This window comes from Cricetulus griseus, chromosome 8 (genome assembly GCF_003668045.3).
Source record: "Cricetulus griseus strain 17A/GY chromosome 8, alternate assembly CriGri-PICRH-1.0, whole genome shotgun sequence".
Lineage (NCBI taxonomy): Eukaryota > Metazoa > Chordata > Mammalia > Rodentia > Cricetidae > Cricetulus > Cricetulus griseus.
Genome location: NC_048601.1, coordinates 91,008,596 through 91,034,139, shown reverse-complemented (window position 1 = coordinate 91,034,139; position 25,544 = coordinate 91,008,596). Strand labels below are relative to the sequence as shown.

General features: G+C 45.4%; 1 protein-coding gene across 7 annotated transcripts in view; it reads right to left on the bottom strand.

The window, feature by feature from the left end:
- Positions 1-25,544, bottom strand: part of Osbpl3 (oxysterol binding protein like 3) — a 167,788-nt gene that overhangs the window by 9,961 nt on the left and 132,283 nt on the right. For all 7 annotated transcript variants that reach the window (XM_027429608.2, XM_035448775.1, XM_027429607.2 and 4 more), the window contains 7 exons: positions 24,300-24,434; positions 23,086-23,179; positions 19,246-19,496; positions 15,345-15,482; positions 6,822-6,885; positions 2,695-2,773; positions 1,693-1,837 (listed from right to left, as the gene is read on the bottom strand). In XM_027429608.2, the coding sequence (XP_027285409.1) occupies positions 1,693-1,837; positions 2,695-2,773; positions 6,822-6,885; positions 15,345-15,482; positions 19,246-19,496; positions 23,086-23,179; positions 24,300-24,434 (906 nt within the window). The remainder of the gene's footprint in view (positions 1-1,692; positions 1,838-2,694; positions 2,774-6,821; positions 6,886-15,344; positions 15,483-19,245; positions 19,497-23,085; positions 23,180-24,299; positions 24,435-25,544) is intronic.

Here is a 25,544-nt window from a genome sequence, read left to right as displayed (position 1 = left end):
TTGAGTCTTGGCTTAGTGTGGCTCAACCATGCTAGGCCCAATTCCAGAGCATAGCTCAACTCAGTCTAGCTTATGCAGTGCGCTCTCCAGCCAGCAGAGGGAGTGCCAACTCCTTAGAGGCGATGCTCTGGAAATCTCCCAGTACTTGGCTACCCTTAAAAACCCCATCATGAACAGAAGGCATTTCTCCATAAATGAAAAGCCCTTGTGCTATTTTCATCTGAAACTGAAGTCATATTTGGAAATTCTAGTGCCATTTCCAGGTCATTTTCTGCTGGTTCAAATTCTCTCCTTCAAAGCTTTGGTAAAATGCAAAGGGAAGGTGGGGCAGAAAGAGTTCTCCAGCCATGTAAAAGGGGCAGGGGAAGAAAGGATCCCAGACCCTTAAGTTCATTGGGAAGCAGGGGCCAGATTTTATGATATTCATCAACAAAGCAAATGCTAATGACTGGACAGGAAACCACAGAGGAGACAGCCATGCCTCACGGGTGCCTGGCAACTGCTCCCATATTCTTTCAACACCCAAGGCTCATCTCAAATAACATCATGCATATTTCCTGCAAAGCTGGGTGATGGTGGGCACCAGTAATCTCAGTACTCTGAGGGCTGATGCAGGAGGATGGCTCTGAGTTTGAGGCCAGCCTGGACTCAAACAAATGAACTCATTCTTTCTCTGGTCCTGAGTAGATGAGAACAGGGTAGATGGTAGACAAGGGAGTGAACACATTCCTTTGGGGAGATGTGGACAGCTGGTCTACCTGGATCAGGGAACACATTCTTGCTCCTGTTGCCCGGTCAACCTCACAAACATCCCTGTGTGTTACAGGAGGTACAAAGAAGATTTATGAATTTGCACACAGATCGGGATTTTGATTTCAGTTAAAGGAAAACATTCTTTGGCAGGGGTTATGCCTTAAAGCCACTTTGAGTACATGAGGTTTTAAAAAGCAAAGACAATTCTAGGAGAGTGGAAAGGGATAGGTCTCAGATTAGAGAAGTTGGAGGGAGACCCTCCATATTTTCTTGTGTGTGTGTGTGTGTGTGTGTGTGTGTGTGTGTGTGTGTGTGTGTGTGCGCGCGCACGAATGTGTGTGGACACGAATGCGCGTGCACTGTCCCCTTCCCTAGTCCTTTCTTTCATGACAGAGTCCCATGCTATGGTCAAGTTTGTTGTCTGATAACAATTCACAAGCCTCAACCTCTTGAGTGTTGCAATGACAGGTGCACACCACCAAGCCTGGCTTCATGTCAACCACTCTCAGATGCATAGCTCAAAAACATGAGGTACATTCCCAATGCTGCACAACTGTCACCACTTTCTATTTCTAGAACTTTGTCATCTTTCCAAACAGAAGCTCCAAACCCACGACACACAAACTCTCCTTCCCTCCACCCAGCCCCTGATGAACCCTGCTCTGTTTTCTTTCTCTTTTGGCGATCCATGTAATTGGAATAATATAGAATACATCTTTTCATGTCTGGTTTGTCCACTTAGCCTAATGCCTTCGTGTATCTTTGTGTCTGATGACATCTTGTAAAGGAGTCCCCCAGGCTCTGCACAAAGGGCAGATGGTAGGGGAGGCAGGCAGGGTCAATGTTCCAGTCAGGTGACAGAGTGGAAAACAGCCTGTGCTCTGGGAATCTGGCACTGCCTCAGCCCTCCAGCACCGGAACTTGGCTCCCTCAAGGTACCTTTATGAAGTTCACTTTGCAGTGGCAGGAATCGTCCGTCAGGTTCTTGATGACAATTTCACCATAGTGCTCGATCCACCGCTGTCCACTTAAGATGTTGTGGATGCAGGAGGTCACTTTGTTCCACTCGAAGTGATCTCCAAAACTGAAAGAGAGGAGGGAGTCAAAGATGGCTTCCAGAAGAGCCAGCCACAGATACAGCAGGCCATCCCACTTTATACAGCGAGGTAGGGGACTGATCACTCATCCTTCAATAGCAGACCCTGTATCAAATAAAGCTCCAAGTGGCATGTGAGCAGAGCCTCTTGAGCCGGCAAACTCCCCTATGGAAGGGGAATTGGCAGAAGGATGCAATGGTTGGAGGCCAGGCTCCCATGCTTTAATAGTCACACATTATTTACATCTTTTTCATGAGAAAGACCTCAGGCATTGCTTAGTAGCAACTTCGAGGAGATAGTAAGCAATAGTTTGAGTGCTTTATGCTTTATGCTTTATGCTTTATGCTTTATGCTTTAACGTGTGTCTAAGAGGCAGCGGGGGCACTAGTGACAAGAAAGGCATGGCGGTCTGACCAACAGTCGCGTGAGAAAGGGACACAGCCGCATGTGATCCACAGCCTGGCCCAGAGTGGAGTCACCACCACTTTGCTTTAAAGACACCAGGTGATGATGCCAGCATAACCAAAGCCAGGTCTGTCTCTGAGGGAATTCTGTCAGTGAGGCAGGAGCACAATGATAAAGAGAAATAACCCTTTATCTTGGAGGGAAGCAGAAATGAATTTTAACATCTTCTGCTCAGAGAGCTGTTGTCTGCAAGAGGCATTTCCATACAGTGAGAGAAAATACCAGACACTGAACCTGCCAGGAGGAGGTTGCCTGAACCCACTGACAGACGTAGGGAGAGAGAAAAGCATCATCTCCAAGCCAGGAGGATGGTGGCAGCCTGGATAGTCCCCTAACATGGACTATCAGGAACTGACATTCCTAACGAAGAGGAACTTACGCAGGCAGAGTCACGTGGGTTGTGCCGATTGGGACAATTTCCATGGATTTACCCCAGAATTTATTTTTCCATCTCACATCTGAAACAAAGTATCAAACACATTCAACAAGACAGCTGGGTAGGATAGAGGTTTCAGGCTCACAAATGACTGATTATCCTATAACTGCCACAGATAAAGTAGTTTTAATGGAGACAATGCACCCACGTGGGTATCCAAAACAGAATCAGGAAAGCAAAGTTGTAAGACAAAGTCCTCTTGAAAGAGTCAACAGCACAAAAGCAAGGTAAAAACAAGTTGTGGTCACACAGACACAGGCTGCCCTCAATGTGCTGCAGCATCAAAGAGGCTTGTTAGAAAGGCCAAGATCAAAAACTCTGATGACAGCTTATGCTGGAGAGGACGTGGAGAAAGGGGAAACACTCTTCCATTGCTGGTGGGAGTGCCAACTTGTACTGACACTTTGGAAATCAGTATGGTGGTTCCTCAGAAAATTGGGAATGAGTCTACCACAAGACTCAGCAATTCCACTTTTGGGCATATACCCAACGGATGCACACTCACACCACAAGAATACTTGCTCAACTATGTTCATAGCAGAATTATTTAAAATAGCCCTAACCTGGAAGCAGCCTAGATGCCCCTCAACCAAAGAATGGACAAGGGAAATGTGGTACATTTACACAATGGAGCACTACTCAGTGGTAAAAAATAACGACATCTTGAAATCTGCAGGCAAATGGACAGATTTAGAAAAAGCCATCCTGAGTGAGATGACCCAGACCCAAAAGACAAACACAGTATGTACTCAGTCATAAGTGGATATTGGAGGAAAAGCAAAGGATAACCAGGCTACAGGCCACACCCCCCAAAGAACCTAGGTAACAAAGAGGTACCAAAAGAACAAAAAGTAACAAAGAACCTAGAGCCCTAAGAGACACACAGAGAACAAAGCATGGGCAGGAGGGGTTAAAAGCAAGGGGATAAGAGATCTGGCTGCTGGGACTGTTCAGGGGATCAGCAGGAGTCAATCGAGTCCAGCCAACCACTGTGATGCAGGGGCTCACAAGGAAGGAAGCAAAATGGAGCAGCAAACACACAGAGGCTGAGAAAAGAGGGGTGTTTACAAGTGGTGCCATAGAGAAAAGGGAGGACCAGAGGGGAAGCAGGCCTTGTCTGGTGCTGCACTGAGAGAGAAGAACCATAGGGATGGAGAAGGCTGGGAGACTCACGGCTGAGGTCCAGGTGAGTGAGGTGAGTGATTCCTTTTATGAAACACTGGAAATGGTGAACATGAAGGAAGCTCTGGGAACATTTGTTTTTGGAGTGATGAAATGATTTTAAAACTTAATTTTGCTAATAAAAAGTCAGAGTGGGTAAACAATATAGTATGTGAGTATTTCTTAATAGAAATACTGAAGAAGGGAGAACTGGATTTCAGCAAAGATAACAACGCATTGCTGAATTTGTAATACACACACACACACACACACACACACACACACACACCATCTCACAAAGTTCATGTTTATGTTGCTATGTGTCCTACTAATCTATATACCTATACATCTAAACTGATATATAACAGTGCCAGTTGATGGCAGGCTGTAATTAATACCTTAAAGATACATAATCTTGAGGTAACTCTAAGGCACAAAACAAAGAGCTATACATAATAATCCACAGAAGAGATAAAAAGGATATGTAGAAAGTATTCAATTAATTCAAAATAAGGCATTAAAAAGAGGAAAGGGGGAAGCAAAGAATAGATTTGATTAATTAGAAAACATGGCACGTTTAAATCACCTACATCTGTAATCACAATAAATGTAAGTGATCTAAACAACCCTGTTAAAAGGCAGAGAAGAGTGAGATGAGATGAGGAAGATTTGAAGATCCTACACCAAGGAACAGTGGAATCACCCAGAAAGGGTGAGTAGGATTGTGTGTAACGCAAAGGGCTTCCAGGGACTATTCTAAGAAGGTTCTCTTCTTAAGATAAAAATGCAGAGTTTTGTGAAAACAACAAAGAAACACTTACAAGGCCAATGAGATTTATCAGGTAGGAGCTAAGGAGCCCTACAAGAAACATTTCCAGAAGGTGTTGTGAGATATTTGATTATACTGTGTAAAGATATGTCACTGTGACTGGTTTAATAAAAGCTTAAATGACCAATAGCTAGGCAGGAGGTATAGGCAGGACTTCCAAACAGAGAGAGCTCTAGGAAGAAGGAAAGAGGAGTCACCAGTTGGATGCAGAGGAAAACAGGACATGCAGGAGGAGAGGTAAAAGCCACCAGTCATGTGATAGCAGTAGATGAATAGAAACAGGTTAATTTAAGTTATAAGAACTAGTTAGAAACAAGCCTAAGCTAAGGCCAAGCTTTCACAATTAATAAGAAATCTCCGTGTCATTATTTTCAAGCTGGCAAGAAAGACTTGCTACAAGAAGGTTTTGGTGAAAAGCAGAGATATCTCAGGTGAAGCTTCAATGATTAATAGCAAGCATCAATGGCAAAGATTAAAGAAAGAAACACTTTACTATTAACTTTCAACTGGTAATATCAATTGCATCCAGACAGAGTAAGTGGACAATGGACCAGGAGGCTGGGAAGTGTTACATATGTTCTTGTACTTTCATATCTCACAAAGATATACACATATGTCCATGTGTATAAGAAACACATGGGAACCAAATGGCAACATCAATAAAGGAAATGTTTTTAAAAATTGGTTAGGGGCTGGGGACATAACTCAGTTGGTAACTGCATACCTAGCATGCATGAGGCTCTAAGTTCAGTCCACACTGTGTAAACCAGGTGTGGTGAGGTATGCCTGTAAGGCCAGCACTTTGGGAGGTAAAGTCTGGGGGATAAGAAGTTCCAGGTCATCCTGTTTATATAGCAAATTCGAGGCTAGTCCTGATTACATGAGCCTCTGTCTCCAACAAACAAAACTATATATTTTTTTTAAAAAATGATGTGTGCCCAACTTGTTAAAAACTTGGGAAACTCAGTTTCTCTTGTTGTATGCCAATCTTTTGAATAAATGAAAACTTAAAAAAAGTAACTCATGTAGGAGAAATTGGGACCATCGTGGTGATATACTGTTTATGATCTAATAAAGTTTGCCTAAAGATCAGAATGCAAAGCTAGTCACAGCTATAAAGGCCAGGCAGTGGTGGTACACCTGTAATCCCTGCATTAGAGAGTTATATAAGGCAGGAGCAGTGTCTCAGAGCAGGCATTCAGTATTCAGTATTCTGACAATTAGTCTTCATCCACATTGAGATCAGGATTGCCCCAGCCCTGGTAGAGGTTAGAGCTGCCTGGTAGCTTGGCCACTTTGCTTCTCTGATCTTCAGTTTGAACCCCAATATCTGTCTCTGGGTTTTTATTATTCGTGTTACAGAGCATTACTTATAGAACAGCTTGCCATTTCCCCATCTCCAAATGTAGGTTTTAGTAACATCAATATCAAAACAGCTCTGAAACTGTAAAGAAGGGCCAAAGCTCAGTGGTAGAAGTGCCTGCCTTCCCCAAACCTTTGGGTTATCATCTTGAAAGCAGCGAAAAACGAAGCCAGACAAAAGCAAAAGAAAGCAAGATGGCAACAAGCACACAAAACACAGATGAAAACCTCCAGACAACATGAACAACAAAAACAAGGGGTTAGTGAGATGGTTTGGCAGGACAAGGTGCTTGTCACCCAGATGACATGAGTCCCATCCTTCAGGCCCCTTTGACAAGAGAAAGCCCAGTCCTGTTAGTTATCATCAGATCTACACACACACACACACACACACACACACACACACACACACACACACGGAGTAAGATGGAGAAAGAGCCCAAGAATAGGTGACTCAGGTAAAGATGGAGGAAGTCTCTTAAGAGGCAAAAAGTAAAGCAGTCTCTTGAATTCTTAGCATTAATATTAAAAAATGAAATAACATGCTGTCAACGAGTATGCGTTAGACATCAGTTGCTATTTAGCGCATCAGGTGGGCCAACTCTCTATGAAGAACAGGTCTGGAGACCACTTTGACCTTGGCAAGTACCGAGCAGTCCCTGGAGAAAATGAACTCTTCAATGCTATGGAAGCAGAGGTCAAACGGATCAGCACATACCTTGCCAGAAAACAAAGTTCCCAGACTCAGCGTGGCAGGCGGAGATAGGTGGGTGGTGGCTGACCTGATGGAGACAAACGACAAAAAACAGAATTTGAGGAAATGTTGTGCGTGGGAAGCCATCCCTTCTCCTTGAGCTGAGCTGTGCCCACAAGAGCAGTGTTTTAGCTTGAACAAGTGTGTCCTCAAGAGGGCAGTCTTGGCGTAGCCAGCTCCCCCTTCCCCTGGGTGGGTGGGAAGGGAGCTGTGAATGGAAGCTTTCCAGGAAGCATAGCCCAGCCTCAAGTGATGGGGACACAGGCATGATTTGAACAGTATAAAATAAAAACAGGAACGGTGGAGAGGACTGCACTTTCCTTGGCCAGCACTGTGTTTGACATGCCGTGAAAAGGCTTGAGAGTATTTTAAGTAAGCTGCCAGCGTCACCCTTTCAGTGTGCTACTTTTAAGTAACATAAAAATATATCCCCCTAGGGCTCAGAAAACTGGATCATGAAGTCCAGGCTCTGAAGTCATTGATATGGCCAATCCAAGATAGTTCTTTTGGTTTGTTTGTTTTATTTTATTTAAAAATTCATTCATTCATTCATTCATTGTGCATGTGTGTGCATATACATATATACGTTCATGTACCATGGCTCAAATGTGCAAGCGTGAGAACAATTTGTGGGAGCCAGTTCTCCCTTCTACTCTGTGGGTTCTAGGGATGGAGCTTAGGCCCTAAGTCTTGGCAGCCAGTGCCCTTATCAGCCGAGCCATCTCACTGGCCCTGAAGATAATTCTTCAGAATTATGTCTGTAAAGCAGAGCTAGCCATAGCCACTGAAGAAAGTTCCCCAAGTGCCAAGGGGGAAATGTGTTGGGACTGTAGAGACAGCACAGTCCATGAAGCCATTGCTGTGTAAGTATGGGGACCTGAATGTTGACCCAGAACCCACATGGTGGGGCAGGGGAGGGGGAGAAGCAAGCAAGCTGGGTGTGTTGGCTGCCATTTGTAAACCAGCACTACAGCAGAGACAAACAGGTCCTTGGGGCTCACTGGTCAGCCAGCCTACTTGATGAGTACCAGGCCAGTGTGAGACCCTGCCTCAGAAAAACAACAAAAACATGATAGATGGTACCTAAGGAACAGTACATGAGGTTTTCTATTGGTTCCCATACATGTACCTGCCAACACATGGAAACACACACACACACACACACACACACACACACACACACACACACACACACACGTAACACACGCTTGCAAAAAAAAGTGTTGCTCTATTATCAGTATATAAAAGCAATCTTGAATGAATAAGTAATTACATCCTGGAAGGTCTGACCCTCAAAGCAGGGACTGCCACTGGGGGTGGGGTGCCATTGCTTGTTGTACCCATCAATCAAGAAGCTCAACACAAAATGGAGGATGTGTTCCATCGTTCCTTTATCTCAGTAGCACTCAGGACTCTGAGCTGTTCTCACAGATCAGTACGGGGGGGGGGGAGGACAGGCATGCTGGCAGTGCTCTTCCAGAAATTTCTCTGATTTCAATGGCTGTTAGTAGAGGTTATCTCCTATTTGGAGTGTCTATTTAAGGCCTTTCCTATGAACAGGATGCAGACTGAAACCAGATAGGTCAAGTTTCCCACACCACAGCATGCAGAGAGTCCACAGAGCAAAAGTGAGTATCGGTGTGCCTCAGTGGTTAGGACGTCAGGAAAAGTGTTAAGTAGCTGAGCTGTTCTCAAATACCACATTAACCACTCAGAACTTCTATCTGGACTGAGCAGGTGTGCAAGGAGACAGTGTGTGTGTGTGTGTGTGTGTGTGTGTGTGTGTGAGAGAGAGAGAGAGAGAGAGAGAGAGAGAGAGAATCCACAGCCACTCACTCTGGCTCTCTCTAGGCTCACCCATGCTGAGGATCTGCTTTGTAAACTCCCCCATATGTGGAGAGCTGCAGGGATGAAGGATCCCCAGGCATCCTGCCACAGCCTTAACTGACAGGAAAGCAGAGAAAGACAGAAATAGCATCCACACCTTCGGATTACTCAATGAACTGAAATCCCAGCTATGGGAAGTAGGAAGCCAAACCCTGTTGTTGCTTGATGTCTCTTAGTTCCCAACGTACTGTCTGATGCCACGAGTTCCCTGCTTTTTCTCTGCAGTTTTGGAGAGAAATTTTCACTGTCTTAGGGCCCCAACTCCTAGAATCAAAGCAACCTTCTGCTTCTCTTTTAAAAGTCCAACTACTTGGTGATACTTTGTATCACAAATTGCTCTGTCATCCTCTTTCCTCCGGTGAGAGCTCTCAGAAAAGTCTATATGACAGGATGGCATACAGTTAAACTGGAATAAGGCTCTCCTCCTCCAGCCACAGTTGTCTACCTACCTGACATGTCCCGCTGGAGTGGGCAAGGAGCCATGGAATGTGGGAGGGAGCAATATGGACGTCATCAAGAAGTTAGTACAATTATGGGGATCACCAAATGTAAATATCAAAGCAAATTACTGTATACAAACCACATGTGCCTGCTCTGTAATTATTTGGAATCCTATAAAATGGGGATGCTTTACTGCCCATAGAAACTAGAGGGGTCTTGTGATATTAGAAGTATATACATATTTCATAAGAATGCCGATATAATCTTTTAAACCACTATAGCAGATTAACAATGTTTGGGCCCCAACTCCTAGAATCAAAGCAACCTTCTGATGGATCCAAAAAATGGTTTGGGGTTTTTAACTTCTTTTATTTGTTTATTGTGTATTAGCGTGTAGAGGTCAGAAGACTACTTTCATGAGTCAATGTGGTCCTGTGTGTAAGGATTCAGGCATTATGCGGCATCGCCCCCTGTCACCTGGCAGAATGCCCTCAGTCCAGCCCACACCACTGTATCCCTAACACTGTGGCTCACAGGAATTGAACTCTATCACCAGGCTTGGAGGCAGGCACCTTTATGCCAAGTCATTTCTTGCTGGCCTGGAAGATGCGGAATTTTAATTGTTTCATGAAGACACAGTAACCTCTTGTCTTCATGAACCTTCTTTTATAAGTTATGAACCAGGTTTTTCAGCACAGAATCTGCTGTCCAGTGCTCCCCAATTGATGTGCAGCATCTCACCACCGACCCAGAGTTCTCCGTGCACCCAGCAGAGACTACTTCCAAAGATGGCTCCTGTGCTTCCTAGGACAGCAGCATACCGTTAAATTTGCCTCTTCATTGTCACTTAAAGAAAAACAAATCTTTTGATCTGACCTTTCTAGCCTCTCTGTGTTGCATTTATTTTTTTGTAAAATGAAGTCAAAGAAACTGTTTTGATTTCAAAATGCTGATGCTAACATCTGCTCTCAATATCTTCAGAGGAGAACACTAGAAGATACCAGGCAACCTGAAAATCTGGTTCTAGGGCTTATAATTTTGAATGCCCACAGAAAGGGCTTATTCACAGTTGATACTTAATCTTTGGGGCTGGCAGCCCTTCAACTTATGAAGAAGAGGTAGCACCCACTTCTGTACCTTTGCTGTTTAGTCTTGATGCTTTTTTTTGTTTGTTTGTTTTTAAAACAGGCTCAATAGGTAGCCAAGCCTGTGACCCTCCTGACTTAGCACCCTGAGTACTGAGATAACCTGGTCAGTCTCTAATTATTACCACATCTCAAGCCAGAAAAAAGAAAGATTGCACACAAAGGGGCTGGACTGAGCATTCAGCAACTAAAAGTGCTTGCTGTTCTTGCAGAGGACCTGAGTTTGATTCCCAACTCCTGCAATTCCAGCTCCAATGCCCTCTCTGGTTTCCAAGAGTATCTGAAGACACAAGTGTGTGCTGCACCTGCACGCACTTGAGTACACACACACACAGAGACACACACACGGGGGGGGGGACAGAGAGAGAGAGAGAGAGAGAGAGAGAGAGAGAGAGAGAGAGAGAGAGAGAGAAACAAGCAGTAGCTGCCTTTGAATGTGACCTGGCCTGGCCCCAGAGAAGACGATGCCCTACTGGGTACATGGTTTAACCTGGTCTCAGTACTCTCGCCTATACTTCCTCTCCAGCCAAGGAAGAGCAGTCCCTCACTAGTTAGAACCCCCCAAGTGTGCAAGAACCCAGTGAGTCTCATTTACCACCAGTATGTCTATGTAGTCTTTTCTGCTAGTCTCAACACAGTGGACATTTTTTACAATGGATGCTTTATTTGTCTATGTGAAGCCTTTATTCCCACTGACAATCACGTTTTATTTATGTTTTGCTTATACTTTGTATAGGAGGCAGATGGGCAGAGAAGCAGAAGAGGAAAATGTATTTCAGTATTTGTGTGTTTGTACTTTTAGAAGAAGTGTATCCCTTAAATACGCCACTTCTCCCCTGAAACTGTCAGAGACCAGCTACACACTTCCCAGTTCCTGACACCATCCCCAGTGTAAGTAACGCATGGCACAGAGAAGTATTCTGTGTAAGCACTACCCGAGAGGGGGCAAGGGGCCATTCTTTCCACAAGTCACTCATCAGACACTGGCTAAGCGCCTGATGTGTCAGAGAGCCTATGTTTTAGGGTGGAAGTGCTGAGGCAGACAGCACACACAGCACCAGTCTGTCAGCAGGGGTAAGTGTTAAGAGAGGGACAGCAGCGCCTGAAGAATGGGGCACAGGGAGGGCTCGGCAGGACTCTGACAAAGGAAACCTACTTGGCTCGGGGAAATAAGAAAGCCAAACATAAAGTTATCTTGGGAGGGTGCCACAGGCAGAACACAGCAGCAGTCAGGGCCCTGGAAACTGGTGTAAACTGGAAACACAGGGTGGCCCCCACCCCCAAGGCTGTAGCTGACAGAGATAGGGAGCGCAAGAAGCGTGAGGATGGGGCAGGTCTTGGATGGCTTTAGGGGTATGGCCAGGACTCCATATTTTACTTCAAGGGGCCTGGGAAGTTATTGGAAGACACACAGTAGTCATTCTCTTTCCTTAAAACAATCACTGGGTGCTGGGTCCTCCGAGAACTGGCCATGGAATCCAGAGCGCAGTTGAGTCTAGTGCAATAATGCTAGCCACTGTTTATGGTGTCTTAGGCTGGTGGCCAGTACTAGTGGAAAAGGTGGAGGCTTCTGAAGGGGAATCCTAGACTTGAGGACTTGTTGATGGTGCCTAGAAGAACAGCTGGTGTGTGTGTGTGTGTGTGTGTGTGTGTGTGTGTGTGTGTGTGTGTGTGTGTAGGTGGCGGAAGGTTGGGGACAGGACACTGCTGGTGTGTGTGGAGGTGGCCCATGGTTTATACTGAAAACATAGCTTCTTGCCAAACAAATCCCAAACACCTTACATGAAAACATGGCCTAGAAACAGGGAGGGACACAAAGCCATGGCTGAGCAGTATTATTCCCAAGCTTTATTTGAACAGCTTGGATTTCCCCTCTGCTACGGTCATTGAAGACAATGTGGTGTTAATCAGGAGTAACAGCGGGCCACTATTAGGGAAAGAAATGATTCTGAGAAGGGACAGGAACAGCAGGGTGGTGGCAGGAGAGCTGTGTAAAAGCTCACAGAGGGCAGAAGCTCAGTGTTCCCCAGTGAGCAGCAGAGAAGGAAGAGGTGTCAGCAGGTGAGAGAGCTGGGCCTCTGGTCACCTAACCCTGCCCCTCACAGCTGCAGCACACTACAGCTAACCCTGTTGTCGGGGACGCAGGTGAGTCCCTCCAAATTCTAAAAGCTTGTCACCTGTACACACGGGACAAGTGCAGCCTCATGTTGCTTCCACAGGGTAGACTGTGTCCTAAGCCAGAAGCTGAAAAGTCACACAAGCAGGCAGGAACTCGAATTGGATGATGCTCCTTAGATATGCTATGGTAGAGGGCTTCACAGCAGTGAGTCTTCTGGTGAGGGTGACTGAGGGCAGGAGAAAGGTAGGGCGTGCGTGCGTGCGTGCGTGCGTGCGTGCGTGCGTGCGTGTGCCCAGCACTGCAGGAAAAGGAGACTCTGACCCCAACCCTGACCACTTCTAGGACAGATGACAGACACATCGTCACGTTCTCCTGTGATTATAATCCTGCTTCGCAAGTAACCTGCTAATGGGTGAATCCCCCTCGGCCCCAGTAAATGCATACAGTGGTGGCATCCCAGTTCTGCCCTGAGAAGCTCAGCTTTTCTTCAGTGCTCTGGAAGCAGCAGCTATTTGAGCCAGAAGTCTAAAACCCAGACAGATGCTATGGCTCCACTACTATCAGGACCGGTGGTCATAATGACAGCAAAGCCAACATATGGCTGCCTGAGGGCTCTCTCCCTCTCACTGGAGGCACTCAGCCTCTCGTGCTAGCAGGGTGATACAACGTATCTTACTGTAATTCCTGTGCTGTTATGGCGCCCCTTACACTATTCTCCACGCTCTATTTAGAGGTGTTTTAAAGTCCCCTCTAAATGCAAGAGGGATAACCATTAACTGAGTATTCTTTCCTGTGAGTGCATCATTACCACAGCAGTCTCTCTTTCACTCAGGCCTTCCCTACAGCCCATGAGCCAAGCACTGCCATTCCCACTGAATAAAGACAAAGGCTCCAAGGACTTGAGTCACTCATAAAGGTGTCCACTGAGCAGACAGGGGGCACAGCCTACACTGCAGAAAATGGACAGATGTCTTTCTTTGCTTTTCACCTTGGGATCCAATTTATATAGCCAAAGACTACATTTTCTGGAACTCTCTAGTGATCTCTCTGGGTATATGAGCACCTGCCCGTGGGCCCTGGTCCTCTTGCAGATGTGCCGGCAGGTCCTACGACTAGTCCACCCCTTCAAGGATCTAAGGACTGCACTCAGCCACCTTTCCACAGCTCATGTCACTCTCCCCTGAGAGTTCTTCATTCTGCTGAATGTCAGCTGTAGTTTGGGGCTATTTCAGGCCTTCATTTTTTCACAAGAGTGCATATAACACCATGGTAACTGAATCATGTTTTCTTTTTTCTCATTCCATTTTAAATTCAGTATTTAAATAACCCAGCTGAATTAGAATCAGACAGATCACTGGATCCCATAAGTACTGATTTAGCTCCCACCTCCTCATGCTAAGCAATATTTACCTTCTCATTTTCACCTGGGCCACCACTGGCAATACGCTCTGGGTCTTTTGTATATTCACTTTCCTCTGAGTTCCAGGGAACATAATTGTTTTGCTCTGTGTTTTGGTTTTGTGTTGTCTTTTTTGAGATAAGGTCTCACTACAAAGCCTAAAATGGTCTAGAACTCTGGGGGAAGCCAAGATTGGCCTTGAACTCTCAACCCTCCTGCCCAAGGCCTTTGGACAGTAGGATGGCAGGCATGACACACCCAGCCTGTACTGCATTATGACAAGCACGACATTCATCAGTTTCTAGGGAGCTGGGCAGGGTGTTTGTGAACCTGTAACCCCTTTACTGGGAGGCTGAGGAAAGAGGAGTGTGTGTTTGAGGCCGGACTGGATAGGTAGTGAGACCCCATTTTAAAGAAAAAGAAAGACAGAGGGTGGTGGGGGTTGGGGCAGAAAAAGCAAAGAAAAGCCAAGTTCACTACACCTCCTCTCCCAGTCCCCATAATGCAAATCCATTGACAAAAATAACCAGAAGGGAAAGAATATTTAGCAACTCACACTCCCTCTTTAGCCTCAGTTTTCTAGGAGTTGCAAGAGAAATATATCAGAGCAATGATGGCTAGTCTCCTGAAAGGGTGGGTTCCATCTTTCTAAAGGTTGCATTCTATTTTGGCTGACACATGGGGAAATTCATTCTCCAATGCCTGCTGCACAGTCATACTTCATAGACCAGACCCTGCTCTAGGAGCTCAGAAGACGAAAACCATGGCGTCACCTCCACTTTCCCTCAGCTCTACAGGCTGTAGGAACCAAACAGAACTGTACTTCAAATGTGAGCCACTTGGCTCCTGAGCCTTCCATGCTAACTAGTGTGGAAGGATGGACTTCAGGCTATACAAGGACATGTCGTTCATTAGATAGGGACTCTTGTCTATCCCTACAGCATCCCCACTCCACTGCAGGGGCTGAGACATCTGCCATAGTGCCAGACACACAGTAAGCATCAAAGAGAGAGACGTGACTTGTTGCTCTGAATAAACACACACAACACACACACACACACACACACACACACACACACATACACACACGTTCCTCCTAACTAAACTTCTACACCATTGCACTGACATAGCAACGCCCACTCTGAGGGGCAGTTAGGCTCCAGAATATGATGACAACTGTTGAGTACACTTTCTCTCTAAGTCACACTGGGCAGAGGCTGTGCCTTGGCACTTCCTTTTGCTAATGAGGTGAAGGACAAGGAATGTTGCTGTTGCTGCATGTGACCAGGCAGGTGCTCAGAATTCCCGAGGCCTGTGTGTCGTGGGTGGTAGCTGAGCTTCCATCGAGAGAAAACAGATCCTGGCTTTATGTTGCCAAGCCTGTAATTATCTCAGTCCTTTTGAAGCCACTGAAAGGGTGAAAATAAATATTTCAAAAGCACATTTAATAGCAGACACAAACAATTCTCTCAACAAACACAAAGGGTGCACATCACCTGCTCGGCAAAAAACTGGAAGCCCTTGTCCTGTCGGACACATTCGTACGTTTCTCCAAGGACCGGGTTAAACGGCTTGCTGCCTGCTCGGAAGTAGCTGGACGCATACGCAGAGATGGCGAAGGCTGCCACGTACACCTGTGAGTGGAAGGAGAAGACTAGCTTACTTCTGTGTCACCAAGAAATCTGTCATGAAGAAATAAAACCTGTGTCTATTTCAGAAAGACAAGGATCTGTCTTTGCTTTAAAGACAACTCAACCAACTTAGGTTTACAGTTGTAGGTTTCAATAATGCTCATTTGGGCCCAGAGACAAATCAACCAGTTTAAACTGCTCATTTCTTTTGGTGTCTGAAATCTGGAAGGCATGATTTGATTGAGGTGATAAAATTCATCCAACAGCATGTCAATGCTAACTCCTCTACTTGCAGCCAGGCAGTGCCAGCAATCCCAACGTCGGGCCTCAGGGAAGACGGTGAAGGATTACAGAGGAATGAAAGTCCCCCCAATTCAGAAATATGCACAGTACGTTCAACTAGTGACCGACTGATACCGTAGAAACCTGAAAACTTAAACTCACATTGAGCAAAGGAAATGTGAGCCATTGTACTCTGAGAAGCAACAGGCTAGAGGCACTTGGAAGTTCTGCCTTTCTGAGAGGAAAATTAAGAGGTGGAAAGGGGGGAGAGGGGGAGGGTGTGTGAGAGGACAGAGGAGGAGGGGGAGGGAGGAGGGAGGAAAGAAGAGGAGGAGGGAAGAGAGAGGGGGAGGAGGGAGGAAGAATAAACTCTTTGCATACATGGGATTAGCAAAATCTTTTTCTGAACTTCACCATGCAGATTCCAGCATGTTGTTTAGCTTTTTTTTTTTAAGATTTACTTATTTATTATGTATGCAGTATTCTGTCTGTATGCCAGAAGAGGGCATCAGATATCATTATAGACAGTTGTGAGCCACCATGTGGGTGCTGGGAATTGAACTCAGGTCCTCTGGAAGAGCAGTCAGTACTCTTAACCCCTGAGTCATCTCTCCAGTCCTGTTCAGCTCCTCTTTAGGGGCATCAACAGAAACAGATTCTCTTGTCTATATTTTGTTTTCCCCCCTCAATGTTATATGAAGTAGTAACATGGAGATTTCTTTTTAATACCAGATAGTAACAGTCTCAATATTCTTCTTCCCTGAACATCCTATGAGGTTTGTTACACTTACCTCAGTGTCATCTGTAACTGTGTGTGCGTGCGTGCGTGCATGCGTGCGTGCGTGCGTGCGTGCGTGTGTGTGTGTGTGTGTGTGTGTGTGTGTGTGTGTTTGTCATGTGCACATGTGTAAGCATGCATTTGGAAATGAGAGGTCAATATCCAGTATCTTCCTCAGTTGCTCCCCACCATAATTTTTTGAGTCAGGGTCTCTCACTCCACATGGAACTCACTAATTTGGCGATATCATCTGGCCAGCAAACTCCAGGGGTTCACCTGTCCTGCCACCCTCCAGGGCTAAGGGTTTCCCACTCCACCAGCTTTTACATGGGTGTTGGGGATTGAACTCAGGTCCTCACCCTTGCACAGCCATCTGCTGTCTGAGCTGCATTCCTGAAGCCTGGGAAACATGCCTCTCTCTCCCTGCCTCCGCAGTCTTTGACACACTGAACTGGAAGCTTGCATTGTCTCTGTGGAACGCCAAACACTTTGAGTCTCCTTTAAAAAGTAAACTACAGTGCTGGAGAGATGGCTCACCTTTCAGGAGCACTTACTGCTCTGGGAGAGGACTAGAGCTCAGTGCCCAGCACCCCATGGTGGTTCACAATCACCTTACTTCCAGTCCCAGGGCATCTGACATCCTCTCCTGGCCTTTGAAGGCTCCTACACACATGTGGTGCTTATGAACGCACTCAAGCACACACACTCATCCAAATACATTAATAAGTCTTTGGGGGAGGGACCCTCAAAATACAGCAGACTAAAGAACTCAATGCTAGCCATGACGCTAGGCAGTAATGAGGGGCAGACAGTACAAAATCTCCTCTTTGGTGGCACAAAGAACCTACACAGGAGAATTTGGTGACCACAGAGAAGTAGAGGAAACACCTGGCTGTGGCTTTGGCTCTGTGGTTGTGCTGGGGCCATTTGGTCTTGCCCCAAATATTCTTATTCTCCTTTTGTTTTTGAGACAAGATCTCATATTATAGGTCACGCTGGCCTAGAAATTGCACAAATCTTCCTGCCTCAGCTTGCCTAGTGTTGTGTGTACCATTAGCCACAGCTTAAACTTTTGTCCAAAGTCAAGAATTGGGACCAATTGGTCCCAAATGTGCACCAATTCTCCTGCCTCGGCTTCCCCGGTGTTGGGATTACAGTTGTGTACCACTGTGCTGTCCCTAGATATCTATTCAAGGTCAAGCACAGGGTTCAATTGATCAATATCTTAAGGGTTCTAAACTGCCACAGGAGTGAAATACACTTAAGAATATTTTCTTCCTTTTTTTTTGTAAATTTTGATTGTTTTGTGTACGGGTGTTTGTGTTTACCGCTATGCACCATTCACTTTCAGAGCCCAGGAGGCCAGACAATGATGTTGGATCCCCTGGAATTGGAGTTATGGATGACTGCAAGTCACCACATGGGTGCTGGGAGTCTGCCAGGTGGTGGCACACGCCTTTAATACCAGCACTTAGGAGGTAGAGGCAGGAGGATCTCTGCAAGTTCAAGGCCAGTCTGATCTATAGAGTGAGTTTCAGGACAGCTTCCAAAGCTACAGAGAAACCCTGTCTCAAAACCAAAACAAAAGAATATTTTCATATCAAAAAGAATCATTTTCTTTGAGGCAAAGCACCATAAATGCCGACTTTTACCACTAGATTTAGAAGCTTTCTGCTTCCTTGTCTCCAGCAGACACTGTCTGGGGAAATTCAACCAAAAGGGCAAAATCACAACTAGTGTTTTTTTTGGCATTTATGATCATTAGCATCAAGAGAGAAAATCTCTGATACAGAGGTCCCAGGGACCAGGCAGAATGACATGGGGACGTCTCTTTCAGCCAGGGGCTGAGGTTCCCATTTGCTCCCAAATGTGCACCAATCATGGCAGCCAAGAAGCTTCATTGAGCCTGAGAACGTCGGCTGTGTGGAGTTTGAAGAGGTCTGCGTCCTCTGTCACAGGGGTAGGGAGTGGGGTGAAAGGGGAGTAGGCGGTAGGGGTGGTTTCTGCTAGTTCTGTGAAGCCCCAGGGTACTCTCCTCTCCAGTTTAGCGAATAACAAGAGAGCTCTGCACTGAAGCCGCAGCTCCCCACACAGGCGAGGGGTCCACTGATCACGGGCTCACATCCGAGGATGCCAGAAGAACAGTTTCCACAACAAATACTTTCAAGAGTTTTACAACAAAGTTATTTATTTAAATAACTCTATAAGAGAGAGAAAAAGGTGGGTGGTTGGGGGGTCATTTTCTGGTGTAATGGTGTAAAAAAATCACCCTCTGTGAATGATATTTTCCAAAAGCGTAGGAACGAATGGGACAATTCCAGAAATAAACAAACACATTCTCAAGGGAAATTTACTCGGGATGAGAGAAACAGCTCAAGAAATTAAATTCTGTCCACCCAGGGTAGTAAAAATAAACACAGACAGCCTAAAGCTATGTTTTCTAGCCAAGCCTATGAGAACCATCAGATGGAAGTTTCCAGAGAAAGAGCAAGCACAGAAACAGCCTAGCCACTGGCCCCTGGCACCAGCGGCAGAAGGCCCCTTTGCTTCCTCACTGCAGATTCGGATGAGGTAACTGCACACAGCCAGGAAGGTGGGACTGAGTAACTTCAGAGAAATGACCTCTCTAAGGAGCTATCAAAAGGAGGACGGGGCTTTAGGCCTCTGGGCTCCTGGCTCATAACAATGCGGGGAGTGGATCCTCACCATCCTCTCCAGGGCGCTGGGGATGCGCGCAGCCTTGTCCAGAAGCTCGCTGTACTCCAGCTCCTCACAGAGCCGCTGCAGTGTGTTCAGGGGCTCATTCAGCTCCACGGGCATGGCCACCTTGGACAGGTCCTTCCCAATGTTGTTCCGCAGGATGGTCCACAAGCTGACACTGCTGGTGTTGGGACCCTGTGCGGGCAAGCAGGTCCGCCTTTTGGACCTGGCTTCCCCACCACTCTCCAGAACAGGCCCTGAAAGGAAAGACATCTGGGTGACTCCAGGAAGCTTTAATCCACGAAGACAACCTTCCCTAGCAAGCATTCACGGTCAAATCAGTTATGCAGTGTAGATGGAAAGACAGAAACTAGCAAAAGAATTCTGAGCAATTAAATACCAAAACTCAGGGTTAGGGTGTAGCTCAGTCGGGGAACATGTGCTTATACACCGTTCCCTGGCACGGCACTGCTAAATAAATAAGTGCCCTAAACTGCAAACTCTAAAAGCCATGCACTTCATTACTGGGGAGACGTATTAAGTCCCACTCAAAAGCTAGTTCCTCCCCGCTTTCATATTCAGAAGAACGGAAATCAGTTTCCATGCCAATAGCAGGTTAGACGGGTATAAATTTGAAAACGTAAACACATCAAATTCGGAAAATCAACTCTGCTTGTTTGATGTTTTGTTTGAGATATGGTCTCATTCTGTAGTCCAGGCTAGCCTCCATCGCACCATCATCTGCCTTCACATTCCCAGTACTGGGATTATAGCTGTGCACTACCTACTGGTTAAATTGTCTTTATTCTACAAAAAATAAAGACATCTGTGAATTAGTATATTCTCCATCTGTTTTATTGACAGTGTACGGGCGTTTTTATGTTCTGCTTATTAAGCTGTCTGAAATACATTTTTGTTATTTAGATTCTTCAATAATATCATTTTTAGTGATTGTAAAAATATTTCGTGGTATAGACACATAATGTACTGAATCACTCATTACTGTTGGGCCACAGAGTTTTTCTAGATGTTCAGCTGCAATTCAAAAAACTCAAAGAAAACCCAACAGCAACCAACAGTACAGAATATCATACATTTAAAGCATTTGCCTGGCCCTCTTATTATTTTATCAGCACATATGGATGAGGACTGCCATGGAAGGCTGTAAGTGCTTTTGCTTCATATGATCTGAATGTTATTAAAAGACCACCGAGTACATGTGGGGTGCCCCTCCCACCACCACCACCGCTGTCCCTACATGCAAAGCCCATGTGTTGAAGACTGGATTCCCCAGCTGACAGATCCAGCTCCTGAGACCTGGCTGGATCAGGAGCTCTCTGACCCCATCAATGGCTTGATCACTGACTTTTGCTTTACAGTGAGTGGACAATAGGTGGGGGCTGGAGAGAGTGGTCCCTTGGGGCTGCTCCTTCCTCCTGCCTCTGCTTCTAGGCTGCCATGAGATGAGCAGCCCTGATCCACGACGTCTTCTACATCTCAGGCTGTCTCAGGTCACAGCAAAAAGACCAAAATCTCCCAAATCACAAGTCAAAAGAATCTTTCCCTCCTCTAAGCTTTCACCTCAGGTGATTGTCACAGTGGGGAAATCCCTGCTAGCACAGGTGTACAACATTTTCCACAAGAAGACAAGATCAGTTGTAAACTGATCTGAACCCTTTTCAAGCTTGACACTGATTGTTTCTTGCCCCCACCATGGGTCCTTTTATATGTCTCAGGGTAGACTTGAACTCGTGATTCTCCTGCCTCAGCCTCCCAAGCACTGCGGTTCCGAGTGCATGCCTGCAAGCTCAGCATCACTGTTTGCTTTAAATGTTGTCTCCTGATGCTGATGGACACTGAAGAACTTTCTGGTATATTCTGGAATGCTTTTGTGAATATTCCTTCTTCATCCTATATAAACTGCTTCCCTCCCTTTTGCCTTTATGTCTATTTTACAATTTTATATCTGCTATTATAATTTTATCCTGAGTTGGCATTTACATTTAAGCTTGGTCCACGGAGATTTTGGTGAATGAAGCGTTTACATGTAAAGCTGCCCCTCTTCTCCCCACACTCTGTTGCCGCTCTCCTGGTCTGTATCTCTTTTCAAATGGCATCTTGTCACTGAACTGATGACCAGATGTACGCCACTTTCTGTGTGTGCTCACTTACTAAACATAAACGCTCAGCACTCACTCATTACATAGTCAATCCCTCTGAATACAGAGGCAGCTTTGATGAACAGAAAAGTCTGAAATTGGGGTCATGCTGTGGAGTTGCACGCTAATTTAAACATCCAGTTAAGTTCCAAATTTACTTTAATTGGTTTTATGGGCAAAATTTGACACAGGCGTGTAGCTGAAAATGGTAGCATCTTTAGAAACATCTTTGCAGGTACTCTCATACTTTCTTTGGTTTACTTAGTCTAACATTTCAAAGACTGCTACTGTAGTAACCACAGCCATGCTATTGATGGCTCACTCGTACCCTGCTTTTCACTCTATGGTGTTGGTCACCTCAGCCTCTGACATGTGTTATTCTTCTTCCTCTTTAGGATAATTCTTCAAGTAAACAGATGAAGAAAGTGAGGCAGAGAGGAGGGACCAGCATACATAACCAACAAGGAATAGAGCTGGGACTGGAACTCAAAGATTCCCTTCAGTCCATATTCCCAGCTACCTAACTTCTGTGGCATTCGGCACAGCAACAGGTCCTGCCACATGGACCTGTGTTTTTTGGGGAAAGAGAAACTGATAAGAAGAGCCCTGAACACCAAACATCTGCTGTGCACTGGGGGATTCTAGTGTAACAGCTGGAGAGCTGTGGGTAATTTAGCTGTTTTCATTTCCTTTCTTGACACAGAGGCTCACATATCCAACAGGCTGGACTTGAACTCTCGATGTAGCCAAGGATCCTCTTGAATTTCTGGTCCTCCTGCCTCTACTTCCCTAATCCTGGGATTACAGGAGAATACCATCATGTCTCACTCTATGATCATCTTCCTAACCTGATCACTCTGCTTCCTGAAGTCACAAGATGCTTGGGATTAGTGAGACATCCAGGGACCCCACAGTTCAGACTTACATTATCAAATAACTTTCTTTAAAAACTACATTATTTATTTGACATTCATGTGCCACACTGTGAGGGTGGTGTGTGTGTATGTGTGTGTATGTGTGTATGTGTGTGTGTCCAGAAGACAACTTGTGGGTCCTCTCCTATTTTGTGGGTCCCAGGGATGGAGCTCAGATCACCAAGCTTGGTAGCGAGTGCCTTTACCCACTGAGTCATCTTGCCAGTCCCAGAAATACCTTTCTGGGTCATCATTTTTCTCCTTAGGGTTAAACAATGATGAAGGGGTAGCTTAGGGTACCCTGAGAGGAGTAGAAGTACATTCTCCTGAATATCTGAAGCTAACTATCACTTAGACTTTTTAGTTACACATGCTCTATCAAATTCTTGAACTACAACAACACTGTGGTATCTGAAGACAGAACACCACATCCTATATTGCATTTGTAGAGAAAATGCTTGACTACACAGGGGACACCCTTGTTTAAAAAAAAAAATCAGGCCCGGTGGTGAACATTTGTAATCTCAGCACTTGGAAGGCAGAGACATGAGGATCCCTGGGCTCTCAGGCAGCAAGCCTAGCAGAATTGGAAAGCCTTCAGTGCCAGTGAGAGATCCTGTATCAAAAGAATAAGGTGGACAACAGCAGAAGAATGATACCCAAGGTTGACCTCTGACCTACACACACACACACACACACACACACACACACACACACACACACACACACACAGAGTTGCAGGCTTTCCAGAGATCCCATTATGTAACACTTACCTAAGGTCTGTCTTTCATTGTCTAAATCATTACTGAGGTTGTCTAAGGACAGATTGTCACTTATGTCACTGACATATGAATCGTCATCAGAAATCTGTGGGAAAGAAGAGATAATACACATGAGAGAGGGGGGAGGAGGAGGGAGAGAGGAAAGAAAAGAGGAGGGAGGGACGGAGGGACGGAGGGACGGAGGGACGGAGGGACGGAGGGACGGAGGGAGGGCAAACAAAAAAGCCAGCCTTTCAGAAACCTCTACTCCAAATGACTAAGCATGCTGTGTCTCACATTATGAATCCACAGAAATAATTTGGGGTGCTATTTTTCATAGAACACCTTCCCCTACTCCACAGTCTACCTAGGTGATGTCACAGCAAAACACAAACAAGCTGCCAAGGCTGGGAGTGCAGGCAGAGTTCTTGCCTGGGATGTGAGGGACCCAGGTTGGATCCACAGAAAAGGAAAAGGGGGGCAGAAGGAGAGAGGGAGGACATTATTAGATATTCTTGGTTCTCACAAGAAAAATAAGCAAACAAAAGAACTCCAAGATTACTACTGTCAGCATAAAAATTCCTATCTTGCAGCATTTCTAGAACATGTGAGTACTTGAATAACAGAGTTAGCAACCTGTTTTTGAACTCTTTGTGGAAAAAAAAAAGACTCTTGCATGGGAATTAGTACATAAACAAAATTGTATTTTATATAGTATATAACAATTACATATAAGTATATATTATATTTCTCTATATTTAATGGATGAAAATCATACATAGTAATGCTGTGGGGCTTGCCTATTCCACAAAGTATGATTTTCTTATACATCAATTTAAAAGAATATTTGTAAGTATAAATTAAGTATAATAAACATATCAAACAGTAATGATATAAAATACATAGTACAAATTAACATGATTAAAAAACACACAGGATATAAAGCAGGTATGTGAACATGTAGAATTAACAACTAGCAATAGGAAGCTGCAAAAAGTCTAAGTAACAAAAACAAGAGTCCAAGACCCTGAATACCACATTTTCCTAGTGGATGGTATCACTTTGTGTTGGGGGGTGCGGTACAAGCAGACCCTCAGAACGTAAAGGTGTGGAGGAGCCATGGAAACTAGCCTTTTTATCGACAGACCTTTACTGAGTAGTTTGGTGAAGAAAGACATAAAGGAGACTAGACTCGCAGGGCAGATGACTGAAAACAGTGTCCAAACCTCATTTTCTGAAGAGCTAGGAGATAGCAGAACTTCCTGGGCATCAAAAAACTCAGAAAGGGAGTCCGTGATAGACAGCCTGCTCTCGTTGGAGAGCTGGTGCACCAGGGCTCGGCTTTCATCCCCGGAGTTTTCCTAGTGGAAGAGCAGAAAGAAAACTGCATGTATTTAAAAGTCTCAAGAGAAACAAAACACACAAGCGATGTGATTGCACAAAGACTGGGTCACAGGCCCACGCACACAAGGAACATAAAGCAGAGGTCGGCTTCAAAGGAGAAGCGAGCCTCACGGAAAACAAAGCGAGAAACGCCGTTCTCCTGCAAAGGATGCTTCACTTACAGGCTTGAACATTGTTGAGCCATGCGCCACAAATCTCAAGCACAACCTAGTTTTGTTCCTTTGAGGAGGAGGAAGGTTCCAGCACCAAGTCATGTCCTTTTACTCTCTACCACTCAGGATGCTTCTTCCCAGTCTAAACTCCTCAACACATGGCTGGTTTCAAGCAGGGTGTCCCCGTGCCTATTCAGAGGCCAGCATGCTGGTTCTAGGGAATCCCTTAACAAATTCACTCTGTGTTTTGGTCCAGAGGTGCCCATGATGGCAGATCATTCCTTATTCATGGATGAGTGGGATTAATTTCCTTGTCTCTCTTCACCCACATGACTCTTATAGGGAAGAAAACCTCAGGCCCTAGGCATGACTCTACAGTTCAGCAGAATGACACTCTACTTTTTTCTCAGGTTCCTCCATTCTCCAGACTCATGGAGAAGTATGTGGAAGGATCCCAGATACTTGGGATGTGCTTTCTCTTCTAAATGCAAGTAAAACTGCCACCCCACTCAATGAATCAAGCAAATATTTGTATGTCGTCTCCAGCCATTCATTATGAACATAGAGACTGGACAAGGCTTCTGACCTATGGCTGTGTGTACACATTAGACCAGAGCCACCAACAGACACTGAGCTACAGAAGTGGAGGTGATCTTAACCCTGACTCCTGTTACCTAGACCCTGATTAGGACAGATTTGGGACATGATAATTCTTTGGACTCCTGAGTCCCTAGTCAGCTCAGGTACTTCTCTGGCCTGCTGGGTGGCTCCAACATTGTCATTCATCTGACAAGTGAGTCCCAGACCAGATGGAAAGGAAGTTCAGGCAGATGCTGACATGCCCAAAGGTCCCATGAGCTTGGGATGCTCTGCTTATCTCACCCACATATACTGTGCCCAAGGAGATCCACAGGG